The sequence below is a fragment of the Fringilla coelebs genome (assembly GCF_963513975.1).
Source record: "Fringilla coelebs genome assembly, chromosome: 3".
NCBI lineage: Eukaryota > Metazoa > Chordata > Aves > Passeriformes > Fringillidae > Fringilla > Fringilla coelebs.
In genome coordinates this window covers 9,978,249-10,001,793 of record NC_140030.1, presented here as the reverse complement: position 1 = coordinate 10,001,793, position 23,545 = coordinate 9,978,249, and the positions used below count along the sequence as shown (strand labels likewise).

Sequence of the window (23,545 nt, the reverse complement as noted above, 5' to 3'; positions counted from 1 at the left end):
AAAGCAGCCTTCTGGTAGAGCAAATTCGGAGAGGCAAAAAGCATCTTGCAGCAGACAGCTGTAGAGTTACCTGATTTTAGGACAGACTCCTCTTGAAGCCTAATTAATCAGATGCTAGTGAAGAGGGAGAGACTATCTGAGAGACTATCATTTCTGACCTCTTTCTGTCCCACTGAGCATCAATGAATGCACATAAGAAGAGAGACCTGCTGAGCTCCACTGGTTTTGCCCACCTGTGATATACTGCACTATGCTGCACAGATGTAGCATGGTTTAGTTTATGTAGATGGAATTTATGTACCATGTCAGTAATTTCTGTTCACCATGAAATTTTGTCTGGCTATCCATCATGTCTGAAATTCTACACATATTTAAATATAAAACATCCTTGAAATGATTTCTGCATTGTAGCCAGAAGTTATCTACAATGTACATTCATCAGAAGAAATAAAGCAATAACTTTTTCTACCAGGACTTGGATTTCCATCAGCCTGGAAAACCAACTTGAAAATGTCCTGGTCTGGGTTCAAAGATCTGCCCAGTTACCCAGTGCCCAGAGTGCAGGGAAAGCTTTTATTCTCCTCCCTACTATGATGGTAGGATGGTTAAGATGTAGGTGTGAGATTGCAAGGTGCTACCTGAAATCCTTTGCAGTATCAGCTTCTGTCTCTATTTTAAAGTGCACTGTATGCACCAGCCTGTCTGGCCAGTGTGGTTTGGGGAAGCTGCTCATGACTAACATCCATATATATAGATTTAGGTTAAACTAGTGGCTAGGCAGGTTCAGTAGATCAACTTGCTGCCCTGGGATGCACGTCTATATTGAGTTCTGCTGCTGACCAGCTGCGTGATGCTGGCCAATAGCTTATCCATTGTCTTGAACACTGGGTTCTTTTTTAAACATGCTGGTTCAGCATTTGAAAAATAAAACTTAGATGAGTACATAATGTGCATATCCTCCTTGGCTATGCATGCCTCAATGGATGGGTTTTGTTCCATTCAGCATGGAAGGCAGAGCTCTTCTGATTTCTTTCTGTAAAACAAAATAAAAATCAATAGAACTGTGCCTTCTATGCTGAATTTCCATCTGCTCATCATAACTTCTGTTGCATTTTAATTTAAAAAGCAGAGCAAGAAAGAAAAGTAAACTAAATTTTAGCTGTGCAATTACATAGCTTTTTAGAACAGTTTTTCAGGGGAAAAACCCCTTATCTCACCATTTCATGTGAAGGCTTTTATCAAGTGTTTACCTAATACCTTAAGGACTGGTTTTTATATTTGAAAAATACAAGCAGAATAGGTGGAGGTGCTACTGAGTTCCATGAACACAACATGCACTGTCCTTACCCAAGTATTTTGATTAGATGGGTATTTCCACAGCACTTCAGTCCCAGAAAAAGAACTCCAAAGAATTTCCCATCTTACTTGTCAGGAAATTGAGGTGAAAATGTAAAATGAGTTTTCAAAGAAGGCAGGAACCAAACAACAGGACTCTCACTAGAAATCAGCAGCTGTAAATTCTAATGCAGACAAAGTATGAGATATCTGACTGTCCCAGCAGCAAGGGTAAAAGCTGCATATAAAATCTGGAACACATTGTTTTCTGGTATCTGAAAGCAAAAAGAACAGTCAGTAGATTCTGAGTGGTATTTATCTCCCTCTGCTTTTGGTTTCTAGTAGAGAGAGACCCTCTGTGATCAGTAAAATGCATCAGTCATTGCAGGGTGTGATTTGCCTTTCCTGCTTTAAAGCCAGCTACTCAGACAGCATGATGTTCATAGTGATCAGATGAAGACCAATCATAATGTCACATTTCAAATCTCTATGATAATTAAAAGAATTGGAATAGAAACAGATCTCAAGCCATGATAACTCCTGAGGCTGGGTAATTCAAACCCAGAATGATACCTCCCAGGTGGCTTCTTGGAAATAAACTTTTAAAATAACTTGAGTCAACGTAAAAACTTCTGTTCCATTTTCATAGTAACTGGAAGCTTACATTTTACAGGCTTTTGATGTAAATTTATCTCAAAGATGCTATTTTATAGTTGTGTAAAATTTATCCCACAATAAAAACTTTTACTCTCTGGCACCTCAGGGATTTAATTTTGTCATCCTGTACACCTGACAGGGAGAAGCAGCTACTGCTGGGAGACAAGCCTCAATACCTCAGCTGGAGCTTGCATCCTATACAGTCCTGTGGAGTGCCTGAAACTGCCATAGCCCCTTTTTCCTCTGTAAAACAAGGGAAATTTAGACACTCCACATGAAATCTGAATGTTTCCACACCTGGAACAAGATAAAATTTGAAACACAACTCTGAAGTTTTATCTTAATTATTTGTTTTAAAACTTCTGTTGGATGCTTAAATTAACCAGGCATGTCTTATTTCCAGCTTTCACTCATGTGACAGCCTAAATGAATCTGAAAGCCTTGTTTCAGGCTTCTGAGTCCCCTCTTTCCCAACCTGCCCTAACAGTACAAAGCAGACCTCCCCCTGCCCCAGGCTGCAGTACTCCCCTGCTCCCCGACCAGGTTAAACAAACAGGGAGATTCCTCCAGGGAAGTCACAGGTTCAAGATCACAAAGGACCCACCTCATTTGGGCCAGTTAGAGATTTTTCTTGCTATTGTGCTTATCTGTATCTTCCCTGTCATCCAGACATTAACCTCTGACCTGTGAGCCTGCCTCTTGAAAAAGCTGTGCAGTGTTTACCCATTATGTAATGTCTGTGCTTTTGTGGAAATTTTACAGAAACAAATGGAGGAAGTTTGCCAGTCAAACGGCCGGACAATAAATCCTGTTCCATGTAGATAGAATGGTTTACTGTCACTGTAAGTCTGCTACTGGCATCTGTCACCAAAAAAATGTTTACAAATTTCAGGGCACTGGAGTGCCAAAGTATTCCAGCACTGCAGGACTATAGATGATTTGTAGAACCACCACCGCTGTGTTAGATAGGGGTAGCCTTGTTTTGCAAGCCTGAACAAACAGAGTGACAATGTTTCAGATAAGTCAGGGTCACTAATGTTCAATATTTCTGTCTATTCATCTCCTAAGTTCATAAATAAAAGTACCCAAATGCTTGTTTGTTCATTGTAATGCTTCTTCTGCCCTAAGATATCTTTGTTAGAAGTTAAACCAGGTAAGCAAAGGCCCTTCAGCCCCTTTTGCTTGTTTCTTATAGGTCCTTTATTATTTATACGCCATATGTTCCCCTCCTTCCTCACAATCCATCTTCTTTACAGTCCCTGCTGTCTCTTCTCCTTCTGTGCTGTTTCCTCTTTGGGACAAGACATTCTATTATGTTCCCTTTCTGGACAGTGTCATCACAATTCCTCTTGCTGTGTAACTGGGGCTTCCATATACCATCAACTATGAAGTTAGAACAACAGAAAGATGTGTTTGGATAAGAAGAAGGAACAAACATAATTTGGAACAGTGGGGCAATAAAAGGTAATGTAATTCTTCCTTCACCGATTCTTTCAGCCAAGGGCCTGATCCTGCAGCAACCGAATGGAGTTTTCACTCTCAACGTCAAGGGGAGAAGCATTTGGTCTTAGAGTTCTGTTCTAATTAAGTTTTCAAATCTTATTTCCTTTCAGAGGAGAGAAAACTTTGTTGTGACTAAGCTTTGGATGTGGTAACAAACCCTGGCAGGTTGGTTTGTTTTAACGGACGTATTAGAGTTAAGGAAACTTTTACCATCTTTTCTGCCCTTAATCACAGCTTTTATTACAATTACAGTAATGCAACAGAGTTACATGCCAAAGGCAATATGTATATTTTTAATGAGTTGACGTGCAATGTTCCTAGAGAGAAGAAACAACCTCATCTGCTGAATGTTTCTGAACTATATCTAGTAATTTATTAGGGGAAAAGGAAATGTTCCGAAAAGCATCTACCACAAATTCAGAGGCTTCAGGAACTCACAGATGAGCAGTCTCATAAGACACACTCAGTTGTTGTGCTAGATTTAGCAAATTTTTGCTGAATGGTAACATTTTCTATTGTCCTCAAACAATAAAAGAGAAGGTTAACAGGCAATATCCGGATGCTCAAAGATTATTAATCCATGCATGTGGTCCTGAGTCACTGGGCTGTAAAACACCATCAGTTTCCAAAGATGCAAACCAAAGGGGAATTATACTTGAGAGAGATGCTATCACAAGCCCAAAAAAACTAGTTGCATCAATAAGGCCTATTTATGCAAGTTTTACAAGACTTTGGCTCCCAGGGGGTTTCATTCTGGTGGAATTAATTCAGGCCACAAACTGAACATAGGCAGAGAACACATCCCATGACTGAAGAGCCTTCAGCCTGGTGTCCTACCTTACAGCTAGGACACAGGTCAGACACTGGTACACAGAGGAAATTACAACAGGCTGACAGGCACACATCAACCCCACTCATTCACCTGGGGACTAAAGAGCTCGGAGGGTCAGCCTCCAACAGCAGAACACAAAATCCGTTCTGTTCAATTATTCCTGCTGCTGCCATGTGGCCTGGGCCAAGCAACACATACAAACAATGGCTGGCCCTGCTTTGTTGGAGGTTAACACAGGCCAAGGACCATTTCTAATACAACCCTGGCTGTGTATAACCTGTATTTTAGAGGTAAAAGTTTATCTGTGGGGACCAGGGAAGGATTCCTGGCTTGTGGAGATGTGACCTCACAGACCCCCACATACCTTTTTCTGAGACAAAACTATCAAAGGAAGACACTTGAACACCTTGTGTAGGTATAACTGCATGCTTGCTTTCTCCTTGGTCACCATGAAATTGTCATCAATTAATAGGAACTCACGCAACAAACTATAGCAGTTCAATCAGAAATGTGTATTACCAACCAGGAGTCTGCTTTTGGCACGGGACACTGCAAGGGAGTGACTGTCATTATGTCCAGTCTGTACAACAAAAGTGGGGCTGTCCAGGCTGGCAGCACAAACCCATCCTGCTTTTGGTCTGTGAACAGTCCTACAGGGAGCCTTCAACACAGAGCCACAGATCCATGAGAGGCACAGCTCCTCACTGGAATCCCAGTTACTCTGGCACATCTGTTTGCATGATTAGTAAGTAAAATTTAACTGATAGAAGACAGAGCCCAACTGGAAATGTAGGAATGTGTTTTTACTACTATTAATGCAATCAAAACTTCCTTCTTGCTATTATTACTGCGTTAGCATGTCAATTCCATTCCAAATTGTTTTAAACTGTTAACTTACCAAAATACCTGGAGTATAGCACAATTCACGTTCTGGTTTTCATTCTAAACTTAACATAATATATCTGAAATTATTCTGCTTCTTAAAGTTGTTTCTCTTGCTAGAATGTGTAAAATATACGTACAATATGCACTGGAGGAGCGTTAATCTTTCTCTTTGTGCCCAAAAAAGTGCTGAAATTCAGTGCATAAAGTAACTTCTATGAGTCTTTGTAGGCTGAAGGTCCTTTTCTGCATTTACCAATATTCCAATTCAGATGACAGAGTCTATACAGCTGGCTAAAACAGCTTAATAAAAACAGATGCAAAGAACTCTTTGTGAAACTGATTACTGATTTACATTCACCATCCAATATGAATGAAATGCAGAAGTAATCAAACGTAAGTCACACAAAGCGGATTGTCAAGAGAGTGTTTTAATCACATGAGAAATCATGTCACTAGCATAGGTCAGTTTGCTTAAGAAATATATATTCTTTGTGAAAATATTTTGTTATTTTGCCTTTAAGATTTTTTTAAAAATTTTACTCATATGACACTTTCCTGTACCCATTTTCTAAATGGTCCTCATTTTAGAAAAGAAACTCATGCTTTAATACTAAAAACCTAAATCAACATTTACTAAATGAGAAAAATACAAGAGATGGCTTAACACAGAAAAGGTGCTCACCAATGCAGTCGACACTGAAGAGATTTATGGAGGTTGTTATTGAAGACTCGTCACAGGTCTTCATCCCCCGCAGCGCAAACCTCACCAGGGAGGCCTTGACTCCCTCGGGGAGGAAGGAGAGCAGGAACACGGGCATGTAGAGAGCGTAGCGGAGCTTGCACAGCAGGGGCGTCATGAGCTTGCCCTGCGGGGACTGAGCCATGCGCTCGATGGTCGGGAACAGCAGCACGGAGCGCAGGACCTGTCCGGACAGGGAAAGCACCGTCAGCAAGGGCACAGCAGCACAGCCCAGCCTGCAGACCCAAGCTTTACATGAGTTTCCATCGCAATGAGACTGAGCTTCCGGGCACATTGCCCCAAAAGTGTGCGATGTGCCCAGATTTAATTTTTTAAAACATGAAGTAAATAAGTACACGGTTACAAAATGATGTTTTATGATAGGAAACTCAAGAGAGGTGAGTGGCCTTTGGAAGCACCGGCAGGAGTAACCCCAGCAGAGGGCAGCAGGCAGAAGCCCTCCGCTCTGTCCCGGCGGGCTTTTTATGTCAGCAAAAGTACACTGCTTTTCATTTCACCTGGTAAACGATTTTCTCCAAGTAAACCAACCAAACAAATTTTAAAGTGTCAGCTGCTGTGATGGTACCTTTAAAAATTGACAACACACAGGGTTTTCAATTTGCAGCTCAATACAGGTAAACTTGGTCAGAACAAAAAGCATACAGCCTCTCCACTACAGTGGATACACTGGCATAAAATATTGCTTTTTATATCTTATAATGAAATAGACATTCTGAAGGTGGTAATTTATCTTATAATAATACACTATATCCTTAAAATACAAAGAAATTAATTAAAATCACACCCACCCATACTAATCAAAAGTGAGTTGATACATTTACTCACAGCTATATTTCAATGCTAACATCAAGCAAATATTCTAAAAGAATAACTGCAACTTTTTTCTGAGAGCAAAAATATATTGCAATAACTCATATAGGAGTAACCGTCAAAGAGACACAGCCCTACCTAACAGAAGTATCAATAAAAAAAATTAAGAGAGGATCTGGATATTGCATTGGTAGATACTAAGGTATAAACAGTTGGGCTTTCTTGGTAACTCAGTATCAATAAATGTAGTTTCCTATGCCTGCTTAATGCATGTCGTGCAAATTAGATTATGATTTTTGTAAAATACATTTTACGATAATTTTCTTTACTGCCAGATGAGATGCAGCTGGTGCATGCAGCATCCCTGGTCCCAGCAGCCCTCCAGTGGAAGGGAGGGAATGCCACCAAGAGATGCTTACACAATCTGGGCAGTGTAACAGGACAAACTGCAAAAATTCAGGAAATATAATAAAATCACAGAATCCTTTAGGTTGGAGAAGGTCTTTAAGATCACTGAGTCCAACTGTTAGCCTAATATACAAATAAAACATGTTCCCAAGTGCCACATCTATACATCATTTAAAAACCTTCAGGGATGGTGAATAAACAACTTCCCTTGGGCAACCTATTAAGTGCTTGACAACCCTTTCAGTGAAGGAATTTTTCCAATCTAAACCTCCCCTGGCACAACTTCAAGCTGTTTTCTCTTGTCTTATCACTTGTTCCTTGGAAGAAGAGACTGATCCCCACCTCGCTACAACCTTCCTTCAGGTAGTTGTAGAGCAATATGGTCCCCCTGAAACTCCTTTTCTCCATTCAACTCCCTCAGCCACTCCTCATCAGACTCCAGAGCCCTTCCCAGGCTCTCTTGTCTATCTCTGCAACACTCCAGCACCTCAATGTCTTTCCTTTTGTGAGGGGCCCAAAACTGACCTCAGCTCTTGAGGCATGGCCTCAACATTGCCCAGTACAGGGTGAGAATCACTGCCCTCATCCTGCTGGTCACTGACAACTGTGTGTCTGTGCTGGGTAGCAGGTCACTAACCATTTCCCCTCAGATTATGAGGGCTTCATTCTGCTCACTGTCCATGTCTGGATACCCAGAGAACAACTGGTCAGAGTCAGGTATTGATCTGCTGGCTCTTCCTGTATCTTCCCTCATCATTCCCTGCAGCTGGAAGGACAGAGAATACTATCTGTGCTTTTGATTCCTTAACCAGCTGTCCCAAGGTCCTGAAGTCTCTCTTGATTGTCCTTGGGCTGCTTGTTGCAATTTAATTGCTGTCTACCTGAAGAATCAATAATGGATAATAATCCAAGAGTTGTACCAGGCTGGGAAGATGGGAAGCTTTCTCTTCACATCTTTAACCTGGCTCAGGGAGGTAGCAGGCTTCTGAAAGAAGTGGGTCTGTTTCCTTCAGAAGGAGTCTCCTTTGAAAATTACTCGTCTTTTTTTTTCATGGTATCAGTTTTTATGGAAGCAGGTTGTAGACTGAAAACCTCAGCAACACCTTCAAGCCAGGTGAGCCATTTTTCTGGTTGCTGTTCTTGCAGAGCCTCACAGCTGTCACTCTGGGGCGCCTGGAGAGGTGGAGAAGCCCCAGAGGAGACACACCCGCTGTGCCAGGCAGGAACTTGTCACCACTGCCCCCTGTCTATTAAGTCATTGTGTTCAGCCAGACAGAGAGAGGGCAGGGCAATCTTTGTGTTATGCATCCATCATCAGAAACTGTACTTCTTACAGAATTTTAAAAGCAGAATTTGAAAGACTTATTTATATAAAAATACAGAACTATTTCAATAAATCCTTCTGCTTTCCAGCTGATACTACTTTGGTTTGAGACAAAGAAAAATACCTTCTCAGGGAAATCAATCCTGGGCCTCTTTTTATTAAAGGCAACCAGCAGCTGAAGTATTGGAATGCAAAACTTGTACTAAATTACATGGTAGTTTTGTGATATTTCAGCTAGGAGCTGAACCCAAACTGTTGTGATCTAAAGCAGATTTGACCTGCGTTCCCAGGCACACTTTAATCCTTTGACATTGCAGCTTATAGATATAGGATTAGTTGCTTGGATGGCTGTACTAACCACAGACAAAGCTGCTAAACCTTGGCAGAGAAAGGGGAAACCAAGAAAGCTGCTACCCCATCCCGCACATTCCTGTATTTTGTAATGACCCACAAATTTAAAAGATGGACGATAATTTTATTTAATTTCTTTTTTAAACCTTTTGCAGACAATAACAGAGAAATGTAAAATTCGTATTTTTCAAACATTTATCCACTATTTCTTAATTTACTGCTGAATTCCCAAGCCATGATCTTGAAATGTGCACTTGGTTGCAGAATTGCTTAAAAGATTTAGTTCAACTTCTTTGCAACAGAAGTGTAGACATGAGATTTAAACCATTTTGCTATAATGACACATATAATGATAAAAATGCATGTCATATTTGTGTCTTGAATGACACATATAATGATAAAAAAGCATGTCATACTTGTGTCTTGAAATAAATGAAGTAGAAATATTCAGGTAAAATTAAGGAAATTAATAATAAAATTAAGGAAATTAATATTCAAATGCTCACCATCAGTTAATAATTTGTGTCTTTTTTACTTTTTAACTGCCTGAAATGTATCTATACACAGTTTACACTAGCTGAAATCAGGTAGATGGCACAGAATGATATTCCAGTTAAAATTTTCAGAATTATTATAAAACAAATTATTCTGAAAATGGAGAACACTGCCTATCATAAGCACCACGTATTGTCATAACTATGCATGACACATAGATACCATTAAATAATGTGCAAAGGTTAATGATCCTATTATTTATGGTAATCCTCCTCATAATTCATTTAAGTTTCTTGAGATAACCATCAGTCAAAATACAAAAAGTATTACAAATATTTATTTATATAATAAAAAATATAATATATCCATACATGTATATCTAAGTTTAGATATAATGCACAAATATTAACAATATTATAGAGTAACATTCAGATTCACCTAGTTTAAACTACCCCCAATTCAAAGTCCAGTAATATTTATCTGTTAAGCACATGGAAAAGCAGAAAGCTGAGCAAGAGTAGACTCTGGAAACAGACTCGAAGGGATCCAGGGACTTCAGAGAGTCGGCCAGGGATTCGACAGAAGGCAAACACACCTCGAGTCCAGGAGCTGCTGAGGGCTGTACCACCTATCCTTGACTCTGCTTTGGTCAACCCACTTAAAACAGTACAAGGACTATTAAATTATACTGTAATTGTCACTATTGATGATTGTGACAATCAACAGCATTTGTACAACTGGTCAATTTATTTACCAGTTATTCACTTATCACGCTATTGAACTGCAAGATTTCAACACTCAGGACAGCACTTACAATAAAGTTCACTATTCAAGGCATAGATGCTCTTTTGGTTAGTCACCAAGGCATTAATTTTAACTCTGCATTTCACAGGGCTCAAACCCTGAATGGTTCAAGGGAGGGCATACAATCTGATGCAGCGTCTCAGAAGTTCCATATTTTGTTAAGAACCAAAAGCTAACATTACCTGCAAACTCTTCACATAACTCATGTGGGTGCCAAGGTAGCTCCTACTCCCTCATCTAGCAGTGCCTATATATCACAGAGAGAATGAAATGGTGCATGGCCTGAGCATGCATCCAGAGAACAAACCAGCCCAGAATGTTCTGCTCTTGATTCTTTCAACACACACCACAGGAGGAAGGCGTGGGGACTTCGGGAGTTTCCCTTTTGACACTGTTTATATATTTCTGTATCTAGAGCAATCCGTCCATTAACTTCAGGAATGTATGACCTGCACAGTAAATTTTAGAACACAGGGGGAAGAGAAACTACTTATTTTACAGGAAAAGTGAGCTCTCAAAACAAGGAATATTAAATACCCATTCTGTAACAGCATGGTATTGACCAAGGTGCTTTGTTTAGGAAGGATCCCCAATGAATATAATTCCCTTCCCATGATCACTGGTCCATATAAATATTAAAGAATAAAGCAAAGGCTTCTAGCAAGATTCCATAAATACATTCCTGTACATCCAGGCGTTGAATTGAGCTTCTATCTAAATCTATCCAAAGCGAGATGACAAAATGACAACTGAGTACTTTCACAGCTTCACTGCATAAGGGTTATGTCCAAACTTGGGTTTGGATTTGCAGTAAAAGTTGCAAGTTGTTTTGTTTTGATTAAAATGAGAACAGAGTACAAAAAAGCCAAACCATTAAATTTACAATAAGTTGCTGTTTCACACTGCACAATTTAATAGTCTCAACCACACCAGCATATGATTTTTGTAAAATGTTTAAGTGATTTCCTTATAAAAACACTACAAGTATGCAAATTGGATAAAGTTAAAAACACCCCCATAGTAATATTTTCCACTAGTGCCTTCTACTGAATGAGTTGAAATATATTCTTCAGCTACGATTTGAAGTTTGAGTGGGTAATACTACTTGTTTAAGGGACTGATAAATGACAGTGCTGAGAATGTAAAATCATGCTTGAAAACTGGATGCCACCTTACAACAGTACTTTAAAAAGTGATTTAATTTTCAGAGCAGCTAAGTCCTTCAATGCCAACAACAGGAGGTCAATGCTTTTAAAATCAGCCAGTTTTGATTACACAAGAAATGCTGTTTGCAGACTCAGGCCCCCCGGTCTGTGCCTTCTGAGCTCACACAGCCAGGGCCCAGAGAGGGCTGTCACACCATGCCACCTGCTCTTAAATACAGAGAGATGTTTTGCTAATAGAAATAAAATAGGAGAGAAAAGCAGTCAGGATGCAAAAAGGCAAACACTGACCAACAGAAAAGAGCAAGAGCCATTTCAAAGATTTTTTTTCAGAGGAGGCTCCAAGTAGGTGAATACACTAATTACAGCCATGCTTTCTCAGTCCTACCCCTTGGATCTCAATGAACAGACCACCCCTGCCCATGACAGACCACAGATAATGCTCAGATATCTCTATCAGAGCCATAAAATAAAAAGGACTCTGGTCCACTGAAGAAAAGACCAGGAAGTGAAACTTCCTCAGAAATAAATCATTGGTTCACTCTGCTTTAATGACAGAAGCAGTGGTTGCTGGAGGCTCTCACTGGTTTTCGAGCAGGGAGGTTTTTGGAAAGCACTTGCTCCTGCTGCATAACCTATTCCTGATCACCAGGAAGGCAGAAATGGTTAATACAATAACCACCACCAAAAAGATCACAAGGTTCAGATCCCACACCAGCTATGCGTTTCAGAGCCCAAAAGGGAACTCGGACTTCAAATCAGGGGGCAGAAGGAAGGAAACAATCCATGATGTGTTACATCAGAGTCACTGCACCATCCGGTGCTCAGTAATGGAGCACCCAAGCACAGCGCTGCACCCCCACAGCCCACTCTGGAAACAAAACAAGTGAAGAAGTTTAATTTAAAATTCCTTCAAAACCCTTCAAAAAGCAAGAGTTGCTTCTCTGTCAAAAGCAGCACTTCTTTTTATAGATATTAGGTCACCCCATGTATTAGTTTGTTATTCCCCTCTTGTGTTGGCAGAAGAAAAGCTATTATCTGTCAGGTGAAACCCAGTAAATTTCTCAAAGATAACATAATGATGCACTTAACGGTAATCTACAGTCCACCCTTGACACAGAATGCCACATTAATCACACCATTTCTTCTTCTCAGTATGCAGAAACCTGCAGGCAAAACAACGAGGATCAGAGAAGTATTCTGTGCTTTATTGCCACAGCTGTGCCGAGCAGATTTCCAAGAAAATGCACAGGATAAACCAGACAGTGTTGGCTTGGGCCGTCCTCTCCCCGCAGCAGGACCTGCTGGGCCTGCCTGTTCCCTTTGCTCACTCATTAATGGAATATAATATGTAAAATATAGAGTTCTACTTTAAAATCTTGAATAATTTCTGCTTTATCGGTTTGAGACGTCATTTGGTTTTTGTACCAGTGAACTCTGTCACAGTTCAATATCAACAAATCCACAGGATTTCATGACAGCAAAAGAGCTAAAGAATGGACACAAATGACTAAACACTTTTCTTCTCCTGGTGTGAAGTCAAAACATACTGTGTGCATTTTCTTCTACTTCACCCTATGGATCACCTGTAATTCTAAACAAATGTTTGGCATATTGAAGAGGTAAAAAACCAAATATCTCAAACACAGTTAACAGAAGATCTTATAACTGTTATTTCAAAGTGCTTTATAAGAATTAAGCACCACAGAGTAGTCTTAGCATGCTTTTTATGGACAAATAAACTGAAATCTGTGAAGTTAGATGACTTCACATGAAAATATACATTGCAAAAGCAGGAATATTTTAAATAATTGTATGGTAAATTACAATTCTCTGCTCTAACTGAAGGTTACTTTTCTGGGTAACCAAACTGTTTCTGTAAAACAAAAAGGCAAAAATTTGTAAATAACCAACATTTTGTAGGAAATTATTTTTTTGTTACAAATAATGTCATGGTGGCTTAGTTCACTAGTGGCTGCTTAGTGCAAGACAATCTTCTGTTAACATCTTCTATGGACCCCTCCCAACATACAGGGGCTATAGAACAGCGCAGAGGAATGTGCTTGATTTAAAAGTTTCCTTTAAAATTTTCTACATTTCCTGTTTGTTAGTGCCCAATTTTTTCCTTTGAGTCCCGACATCAGACACATTCTATTGTTTTCTATTTCTTTCTTTCCAGACTTCTAATTCCATTATATAAAATCTGTGAGATTAAGTGACAGAAGGAAAGATTTTTAAATTTTCTAGAGAATGTCTTCTATGAGGTGCATAACATACTCCTTGAAGAGCTGAATTTATTTTTCAAACAAATGCACAGTTAGTATATGCAACTCTGTGAACATGCTGGTAAAAGCTAAATAACATTCTTAAATTCTCTGATGGGCTGAAGGAACTCTTCCTCCCTAATAAAAACAGACTTTTTGAGTGCCGCCAACAGCATCATGTTCATGTTTGTCAGCTCAACTTCACTAAGGGTATTTGAATTTTCATCATTTGAGAACAAACTGAGTCAAGGATCCAGGACTAATGACCTTCTGGTAGAATTTCCATAGGCATACTGAGGATCCAGCTAGGGATTGAGTTGTTGAAGGGAATCAATACATGCTGGGCTGTGAAGGCACATGGAGGATGCACAGACAGTCACACAGGCAGAAATTATCTCAGAGTGTCTGAAGAAATTACGGTTCAGCAGAACTACCTGATGCCATCTTTAAACATACAATGACCCAGTTATTTTCATGTAGGTGAGAGCACAGCAGTGTAAATGCAACAGGACAGCAGCAGAGAGCAGTGATCCTAAGAATGAACATGATTTACAAGGTCAGGATGCTGATTTCCTTTTACATAGACACATATACACCCAAACAATAGCGCCAAAGATATAAAACGTGAGTATGTAAAATCAAATGAACTTTAAAGACTGAGAATAAAAACATGCAAGCAGTCCATAGATCCACTTCCCACATAAACTTTGGATTAAATTTTGATTGACAACTTCAGTGCCTTTACCTCTAAGGCATTAGGCCTTGGCATTGCCTTGGGCATGTGCCAAGTCCAACACATGCACACACATCTGTGCGAATACCCAGGTACATGCTTCTAATTCTTCCCTGAATAAATACAGCAATACCTAGAGATGCCCACCCAGCACTCTGGTTACATGAATATTAATGACATCTTACACTAAAAGAGCAAATTCATAAATACAATAAAGCATGCATACATGCACAGAGCAGCTGAGCTGTGCCAGAAGAGCAGTATGACAAAGAGTTCTCTTTGTCAGTACAGCAATAACCTGAGCTTTATTAGAGCAGAGGCACTCATTATTGACTAGCTAGCATGGTTTTTCCCCTTGTATGTCTTCTGTAAATAGAAAGAGGTGAAACCAGTACAAAAACTGTTATCTCCTAATATGTGATAAAACCCATGTTTTCCAGTCTGCATTGTAACCTCAGTACTGGTAAGTGAAACTGGGCTAGGGCCTAGGCTCCAAGACCAACACCTCTTAGTATGTTCTCTGGCAGGATTCTGGCCAAAGCCAGCTGGACATCTGGGCACAGGCTAGAAAACAGGGTAGACCAGGGATTCTTCTAAATACAGGATGTCTGTGAAGCAATCAAGTTTGGGTCTTGGAAGATTCATGCCTGGAATCTAAGCTGTATTTTGCCACAAGTACATATGTATGTCAGGGCCCTGGTATATTTTATTGAGAGAAAGAATTTAAATACAATTCTTAGCATATTTACCTCAATCAGAAATACCTTGACCTTTTCAGTGATATGTAATAATCAGTTTTGCCTACATGAGGTTCTAAACACAGTGTGGGGCAACCTTGGCAAGTATATAAAGATCTCCCCTCTGCTATCAAGGGATCGATCATCAGATGCTCAGCAAGGAAAGAATGGCCCATCACTAACTCTGTATGTGTTTACAAACACAGGTATTAAAGGTATCTTCTGAAATTGCACCATGAAATTGTGGGAAAATAACCAAGAATAAACCTCTGCCCTTTCAGAGTCCATCTTGGTTCAGTGTTATCCAAGTTCACTGCTGGTTCTAAACTGAGGTGCCTGAGATAGGAGTTAAATCACCCAAGACTCCCAACTGAAGTCTGTCATGGACAGATCCTCAAAAAATATCAAGTGATCTAAAAATAATTTTTAGTAGAATTATCTGCCTCCCACTAATTACAGAGGACCTACAATTTCTAACTAGGAACTTCAACTTCACCATATAGAACAAAATGAGACCCCTCCTCCAGGGAGAAGCAGCAGGACATACTTTGAAACAATATTTTGAGGGAAACAAAATGCTACCATTAAGCAGTATCTGCGCAAGGGTTCTCTAAAGAGGCCCATCCACAGCAGTGTATGATCTCTAGCATGGAAAACACTGGAAATACACTGGTGCCCCTTAACATGGAAATGTAAGAAGACCACAATGTATTACTTACTTTTGTAAAAACTGAAAATATGCAGTAATTATGATAACAGGTGATTGTTTGAAGATTTGATCTTCAAGTTGCAGATAGGCAGTTTAAGACAAGAAGCTAGAGGTATTTCATACTGACTGTCACTACTTCTTTTGTTGCTAGACTGCAGTTTCCATGGACATGGTGCTTCAGTACGCGCCAAACCACCTTTCTGAGATCCAGCTTGGGTGTCTATTTACTGTGTTTAAGGTAGTTTTCCTAAGCAGAAGTTCAGAAAATACCTGCCCACCAACAAAAGCCCCAAAACAACACCCACCTTCACCTACTCCCAAACTGGAAAGCAGTGGTATAATAATGAGATTAAGTTAAATTTGGTATTTTAATTATTCAGCTCACAGAACAAACTCAGAAGCTACTACTATTTTTAAATATGCTGAGCAAAAATAATCTAAAGCATGAATGAGTAGCAAAAATCCTGGCAAGTAATACAGTGGGAAAGACATGTGGGAGATGCAAGTTTGCAATATGATATGGTGCAGAAAGCAAACAAGAGAGATGCTCTGCAACTTCACGTTACACACAGTGAGGAAACACATCACAAATGCCAGAGGAAGCTCTGCCTCTGGGAGATAATGCAGTTTGCATCCTGTGCTCTACATCCTAAATGGAAAGATTTCAACTACAAATACAGCCTAAAATTAAAGAGGGGCTTGGATGATAAAATTTCTGGAAGAAATTACATATAGAAAAAAAGCACATGAATTGTATGGCAAAATGGGAGCAAAAAGGTAAAGGGATGAGGAATCATACCTACACAAATTTTTAAGGGCTATAAATGCAAAGGATACTCAATAATATTCTGGGTGGTACAAGTGACATAAGTAAATGTAATGGAAAGAAATGAAAAATCTAAAATGCTAAAGCAGGTATCAGGAGTCTGTATTGACACAATTTTTTATGCTGCATCAAGGTATAGTGTTCCAACTGTTGAGCTGTTACCAGCAGGAATGGTGCAAGAAAGAGAAATGCCCCCTTACATGGATGTACAGATAGCCTGGACTTCCCAAACCAGAACACTGTGTCAGGGAGCTGTAAAAAACTAGTTAACATAAAGCTTGATGATGTTATTTATATATTCAACTTTTCTCATGCAAGTACATTGTCCTGGGACTGCATATTACAGATGTTGACTAAATGAATGATAAAAAGCAAATGCGTTCACTTAAAAAGTGAGGGTTTTTCCCCCTCTATTCCTTCTTCGTGTAAATGTTTAACACATTCAAAAATTAAAAATGCATTTATGTTTCAGTTATACAGCAACCTGGCAGAATGTCTGCAGAGTGGTTATGCTCAGGAAAGAAACATATCCTTTCAGGAGGAGAAAACCAATCACACATTATTCCTAAAGCTTTCACCCTTCCTCCCAAAAAAGAGGAAAAATCTGAAAAAAAGTGAAGTTGAGAACACCATGGAAAAAATACTTATAGTTCAAAGTACTCTGTTAATAAGATGAACTTTTCAACACCCCAGCACAAGACTGATCATTAAACCCAGTCCACAACCATTCTGTATTTCCTTCCCATCAAGCTGTAAGAAATCCTCCAGCACCCAATGACATATTTTATGATGCTTTGGAAAAAGATCCAAACCCGCAAAATTGATGATACAGCACAGAATGAGAAGATGGCAGACTCACAACACTATCACTCTCATGGGCCCCCTTTTCTAATATGGAACTCATTGAATTAAAATATTTTTAAAAGCCTAGGAAAGGATTTTTTTTTCAGCCTAGAGAAAATGCTACCAAAACAAAACACAGAGATCAGTGTTGATGGAGAATCCCTTTGTGATTTCAAATACTTGATGAATTTTACTGTGAGCATGTAAACAAGATTTACAGTGTTATAGGGAACACTGCATACATTCTCTACCTGTGGTCATCTTTTACTGCTTCCAAGGAAGGCAGATGAGGGCATCATCTGATAATGAGGGCACAGAAGCTACACTCAACATCAGGACAAAACATATGTGGTGCACTATGAAAAAGTCCATAAACAGCTTAGGTATTATAATAATAATAATTAAATTTCATAAATATATATATATTTTATGTGATAATTACAATATCTATGTGGTGCATATCTACAGCCACCATAACAGATGTACTCTATTAGCTTTCTTTACAGTCCTTTCCATTAGCTACTCCCATCCTAAGCTCAGGCTGGCTGTGTGACAAGGGCTGTTTCCTGTCCAAATGCTGTTTTCCATTTACCTTTGATGTCAAGGACGTCTCTGCCTCTTGGTGTCTGATGTACTCTCCTTTTTTCAGAATTAATTTCATGTCTATATAGTTAAAATCACTTCTACTCTAATAGATTGGGATATTCAATTCAGCTTGAGGAGGAGACCACTCTTGTTTCTGTTTCATCATAGGTACAGCCCATGCAGACCCCTCTCACCTCTGAAAAACTTCATCACTCTTACTGACCTTAAGGGAGGTGGTCAACTTAGACAGGTCTCTATCATTCTGATTTATAAAAGAGAGAACTCCAGAGACTACAACAGGCTGGCTTCAGGACAACACAAATTCATATAACCACATATCCCATGGCTTTAGCTATTCCTATCTGGACCTATGCATGAAGTATCAGCTGTATCAGCTCTTCAGGAAACAGTGTATATAGGTATATTCTTCCTGGGAGGTTTCTCTAAGAAAAACATACATATAGATCTTCCTGAAAACCTCAGAAATGTGTTGTTTCCAAACATTTCAATAGCAATAACTTCCTTCAAGATACAAGGTAATAAAAGATATAGGGCACACTGAGACCCACCTTGAGAAACTGGGCATAACTCAGTTCTCACAACTTCACAATGTTCTACAATGGTACCAACTGATGCAAAATATAAGGTCACACTGGGATTTCTTTTTAAGGGAATTAAATTGTATGGGCAATGCTGACCTCAGTGATACCAGACAAAGTCACTATTTGCAAATGGTAGAAATGTAAGCCAAGAAACAGTTAAGTCAATCTAAGGGAAACTTCCTTTTTGTGTAAGCTAGTTCATATTTCCTGACCATAAGGCTTTTTCTGTCTTCCTTTTTGGTACCTTCCTTTACAATGGATCACAACAAACTGATTTTTTATGTTATTTAACTTATTGTTTCTTACATTCAATACATCCAATATTATCATTCAAATGATAATACCTCCTTCAACATCTGAATTTGACCAACTACTTTAAAATATATATAACCAACACATTTTTTTCAAATGGATTAAAACTTTTGCTTATTTTTTTACGATTTTCTTTCAGCTTCTACCTGATGATATATATAGCAGGTAAAATTTGCATCTGTTTAAAATACTCTACAGTGATCACATGGTTTTTCCATGTCCTGGCACCTTTTTTATTTAATATACATTATCCAATTTTATTTGAAGTACACCTATAAGACCCCAAGCCTCCAGTGCTTCCTGGCAGTTCCACTTGGATGGAAACAAAATTCAAGGACTAGCTTTTTTGTTAATCTATTTGTATTTCAAACCGTGATCTCCAGTGTAATGACAAATACAGTGCTGGGTACAATGATTACATCCTTAGGTATGTGGATCTGAGTGTCATTTGCACCAAGGTGAGGTGTGACTAAATTTATGTCTACTTTAAAGCCACTTTCCACTGACTTAGCATAAATTTGATTCTGAGCCTTATGCACGGGAGTCCTGCATCCAAACTCACTGGACTCTCCATATGAAGAGTCCTGCTAAAACAGAAATCACCATCAAGCTTCTACAGTATTAACTTTGTGCTGTATTATAAGAAGAATACTACAAGTTGCTCTGCAGAGTTTAATTACAAAAGAACTGAAATGAGAAAAAGGTAACTGAGGATAAGTAAGTGAGAGGCATGGAAATCTCAGCAGTACCCAGCTACAGCTGCTGAGAGTAAGAAATCAACAGTGATCACAGGCACAGTAACCAAAAAGAAGAGCCCTAATGAGACTGTGCCCAGTGTCCCTGTGAGTACTCCTGCTGCTCTGTGATTGCACCTACAGTACAGGTGGGTGTGTGATATTGCTCCTGTTGAAACTAGTGGCAAAATTTTCAAAAATTTAATATGTCTTAATTCTGCCCCATGAATAAATTCTGATCAAAGGATTATTTCCCAAATATTAAATGTGACAGCCTACACTCCATGTAGATATGACCAAAGACACAATATTCCCAGCTCTAGAAACCAAGACTCTTTTATCTATTCTTGGATAGACAGATGAAGACCATGGGTGCCATAAAACACTGATCATGGTAGTTAAGAGATTAATCTTCTGGACCGAAAAGTTAATTGAGACCTTTGACAATTTCCTTTGAAATAAATACACTTTCAATCACACCTTTCAGAGGGTACCAATATTTTCTGTGTACTTTACTTCCAATGTTGAAACCTGTTTTATAGCAATAGGAGAGGGACTTTCCATACCTCACCTTGCAACTGGGTCATGGCACAGGAAAAAACTATCTGTTGCTTCACATTACTTGAAATATTTTCCAGTAAGAAGTACTCCTAGAATTTTTCCAGCTGAAGCTCAGAATTCTGTTAAATACACAAAAGTCTCAGAAGTATTCTCTACAGACACTGCAAACTATTTTTCAACAGGTCAGCTCTACGTACTGAACTATTTGCAAATTATTAAAAATATAAAAAATATTAAACACAAAGACTGTTCATTACATTTATAAGTCTCACAGGGCTGAAATGCAAATTACTCTGTACTACAAATATTTGGGTAACTGAAAACTTGCCCAAAATGTTTGAATTTAAAAAAAAAAAAGCCTTTTTATGGGTTAAGGTAATAATGAGAAAACTGTTCTCTCAAAAATCTGTATCTTATTGTTGGACTGAAAATAGTTTAATAGAGAAAATATTCATTGACAGGGCAGTATTTTACATAGAGAATTAAGCCCCATCAAAGTGGGCAATGTCATTCCATCTACAAGGAAGTGCCAAAGGAGACGGCCAAAATTTGCAACGGTGTGATAATACCAGCAGGGATGGATTTGTTGCTATTATGATTAAAGCATATAAACAGAAGAAGATTAGGAGGGGTGAGAGTGAAAAGAGAGGAAGAATAGTTTATTGGTTGGAAGAAGGGCAGGGAGAAGCTTATGTTGGAATGCAGTGTCACAGTTACACACCATAAAGCTTTCAGTTGCTCCCATTACATGAATGTCAGAATGCAGCTGCCACTTTCCAGCAGAAATTCTTTCCGTTTTCATTTTGGAAGAACAGGGTGGGTTTTTTTTCAGAGTAGCACTCCCCTGAGATCACCACACTGCATCAACAGGTACCCTTATGGCACAGGGACTAGCAAATGTGACTTTGTACATATGCTCTGGCACATTTACCACTTTGGATGAACCAGCAATATGCCCTTTAAGTGAAGAGATGGCTCAATTAAAAGAAAACATTAAGAATCAGGCTTTGTGTTGTCTTGAACCAACTGCTTTCACAGCCATAGATGTACAGCCATACCTACCAATAAATCTCAATGACAATCCATTCAGTTTAAGGAAATGGGGCTGAACAAAGTAAATGAGAAACCAGCTTTATAATTATAATCTCATTCTGCTGATGAAAAGGAAAGGCCATGATTTTCCATCAGTGCCTTGAGATCCCTATACTTCTATTTTTAAGTGCTCCACTCAAGACATTCAGAAGGGGTTTATTTTACCACTCACTTAAGTCAGCTCTCAAAAAGGCACCCAGTCAAATCAGATCCATAGTCCTTCTCAGCTCAAAGGGTTAGGAGTTAGACAAGCTAAGCTCGTATTGAATATTGGAAGGAGTTCAGGCCCCTACCATTTTAACTAATAAAGTTGTTTAGTGGCTAAATGATGTACCCTGGAGAAAGAAGAACAGTAAGGTTCTGCCTTGTGATATCAGGGAAAAACAGGATGAGTGAGTCAGGAAGTTTACACCAAGCAGAACTTCATATTTTTGTCAGAAAATGAAAAGAAACCATGAATATTTGAGGTTTGAGAGAGAATCTATATCCCAAATTCTTGTCAGGGTATCAGAAGAAGGGAAAAAGAGAGAGAAAGGAGTTAGGAATTCTCTCAGTCAGCTCGTTTTTCCATCCTTGCTTTCATCTTTCCAGAACTGTAAGGATTTTAAATAGTAAGGGGAAAATAGAAAATTCCTTCCTTTGCAATACTAGAGACTACTGCTAGCCTTAATTATTACAACAAATTGAATATATGCAGGAATCTGCTAAGAGAGAAGAATTATCATATCTAATTTATCACACAAATAAAACTGGTCATCAGGTAAGTAAGGGTTTTAGTGCAACTGAAAACAAGAATTTGCAGAATATCTTTCAATTGCCAGGGCCAGGTAAAAAGTCTGAGCCATGCCAGCTGCCATTAAAGGTCACAATTTAAATTATATTTATTGAGAACTGGAGTTTGTACCTTCCATTGCAGTAAAATACACTTGCAGTAGTCATACTACGGTTTTAAAATAGAGGAGAAATTCAGTGTTTTCAAGAACAATTAGGACTCAGTGAATTCTGCTCCTTATACAAAACTATGCTTTGTTTTGGAATTTGAAATGGAGCGGAATGTTCTTAAAATTTTCCAGTGACTAAAAGTGTTGTAACAAAGTTATTAAAAGCATATTTTCATTTACATCAATTCAACTTCCTTACAGGATTTCAAAGGTAATAAGTTAATTAAATACATTGTCCTTCCTGAACTTCTGCTAAAATGTATACTTAACACTTAATTCCATATAAAAGGGCAAACTCCAATGAGTTTTTTTCACAAAATGCCACAGATAAGTAGATTTGCATCTAAACACCAGAAATTAAGTATTTCAAACACTTATACATTGAAACAAATAGAAAAGGAAGCAGACTTCTATTACAGTTAATTTTGAAGACAGCCTAAGTCATAAGAGTACAGATGGGGATTCCTAAGAAGAAATCTCGGGCTTGATTTAGTTCCCTAAAGACAGGCTTATGGTCATAGACCACATCCATCCTCAGGTATCTGAAAAGATCAATGGTGGCATTGGCAAAAGCTCCCCTAAAATATTCAGCAATCAATGGACTACTAAAGAGATACAGAAAAAACCAATCCTCCAGTATTTGCCTGAACTTAATTCCATAGGGTATTAGAAATGCCCTCCATGCAATGGATGTGCTGTCTAAGCTCAGAGATGTTATAACTGTTTTGTAGGAAGTTTGCGTCTTTTTCCGATTCCTTTCACTCCTGCAGTATTTGTCCTCTTCAAACAGGACAAACCACTCTTGGGTAGAAACCAATGCAGCAGAAGTGCCCCTAGACTCCACCATGAATCATGTGAACAAATGAACAATATGGCAGAGTAGGAAATATTTGCAATTACAACCCTGTCCATCCCCAATAACCTTTTTCATACAATTTCAAGGCAAGTCCTTCCTCACTGCTTGAGCAACTGTACCACATATAACATGAGGAAAGAGCTGACAAAGTAGCTCAACAACTTTGCTGAAGGCTCTAAACTGGCAGTGAAATTCCATTTTAATACAGAGCTTCTAGGAACAGATATTGTTACTACAGCTAAAGTTGAGCTCAAAGTGTTAACTACGTTTGCAAAGTCTATGTTCAAATACTCCACAATATCCCTTCACCTGCTCCTTTCATGAACAACTCTTCAACGTCCTAACTGGCTATGTTCTCCTTCACCTACTATTAAAACAGCATGAGAACTGCTATATTTTTGGCTCTGTTGTCTTCTGTAAAAG

The 23,545-nt window shown here is 38.8% G+C and overlaps 1 protein-coding gene across 2 annotated transcripts in view; it reads right to left on the bottom strand.

Annotated features, from left to right (window-relative positions):
• LDAH (lipid droplet associated hydrolase) overlaps window positions 1-23,545 on the bottom strand; it is a 112,937-nt gene that overhangs the window by 33,764 nt on the left and 55,628 nt on the right. For both annotated transcript variants that reach the window (XM_084201989.1, XM_084201990.1), the window contains exon 5: window positions 5,895-6,135. In XM_084201989.1, the coding sequence (XP_084058115.1) occupies window positions 5,895-6,135 (241 nt within the window). The remainder of the gene's footprint in view (window positions 1-5,894; window positions 6,136-23,545) is intronic.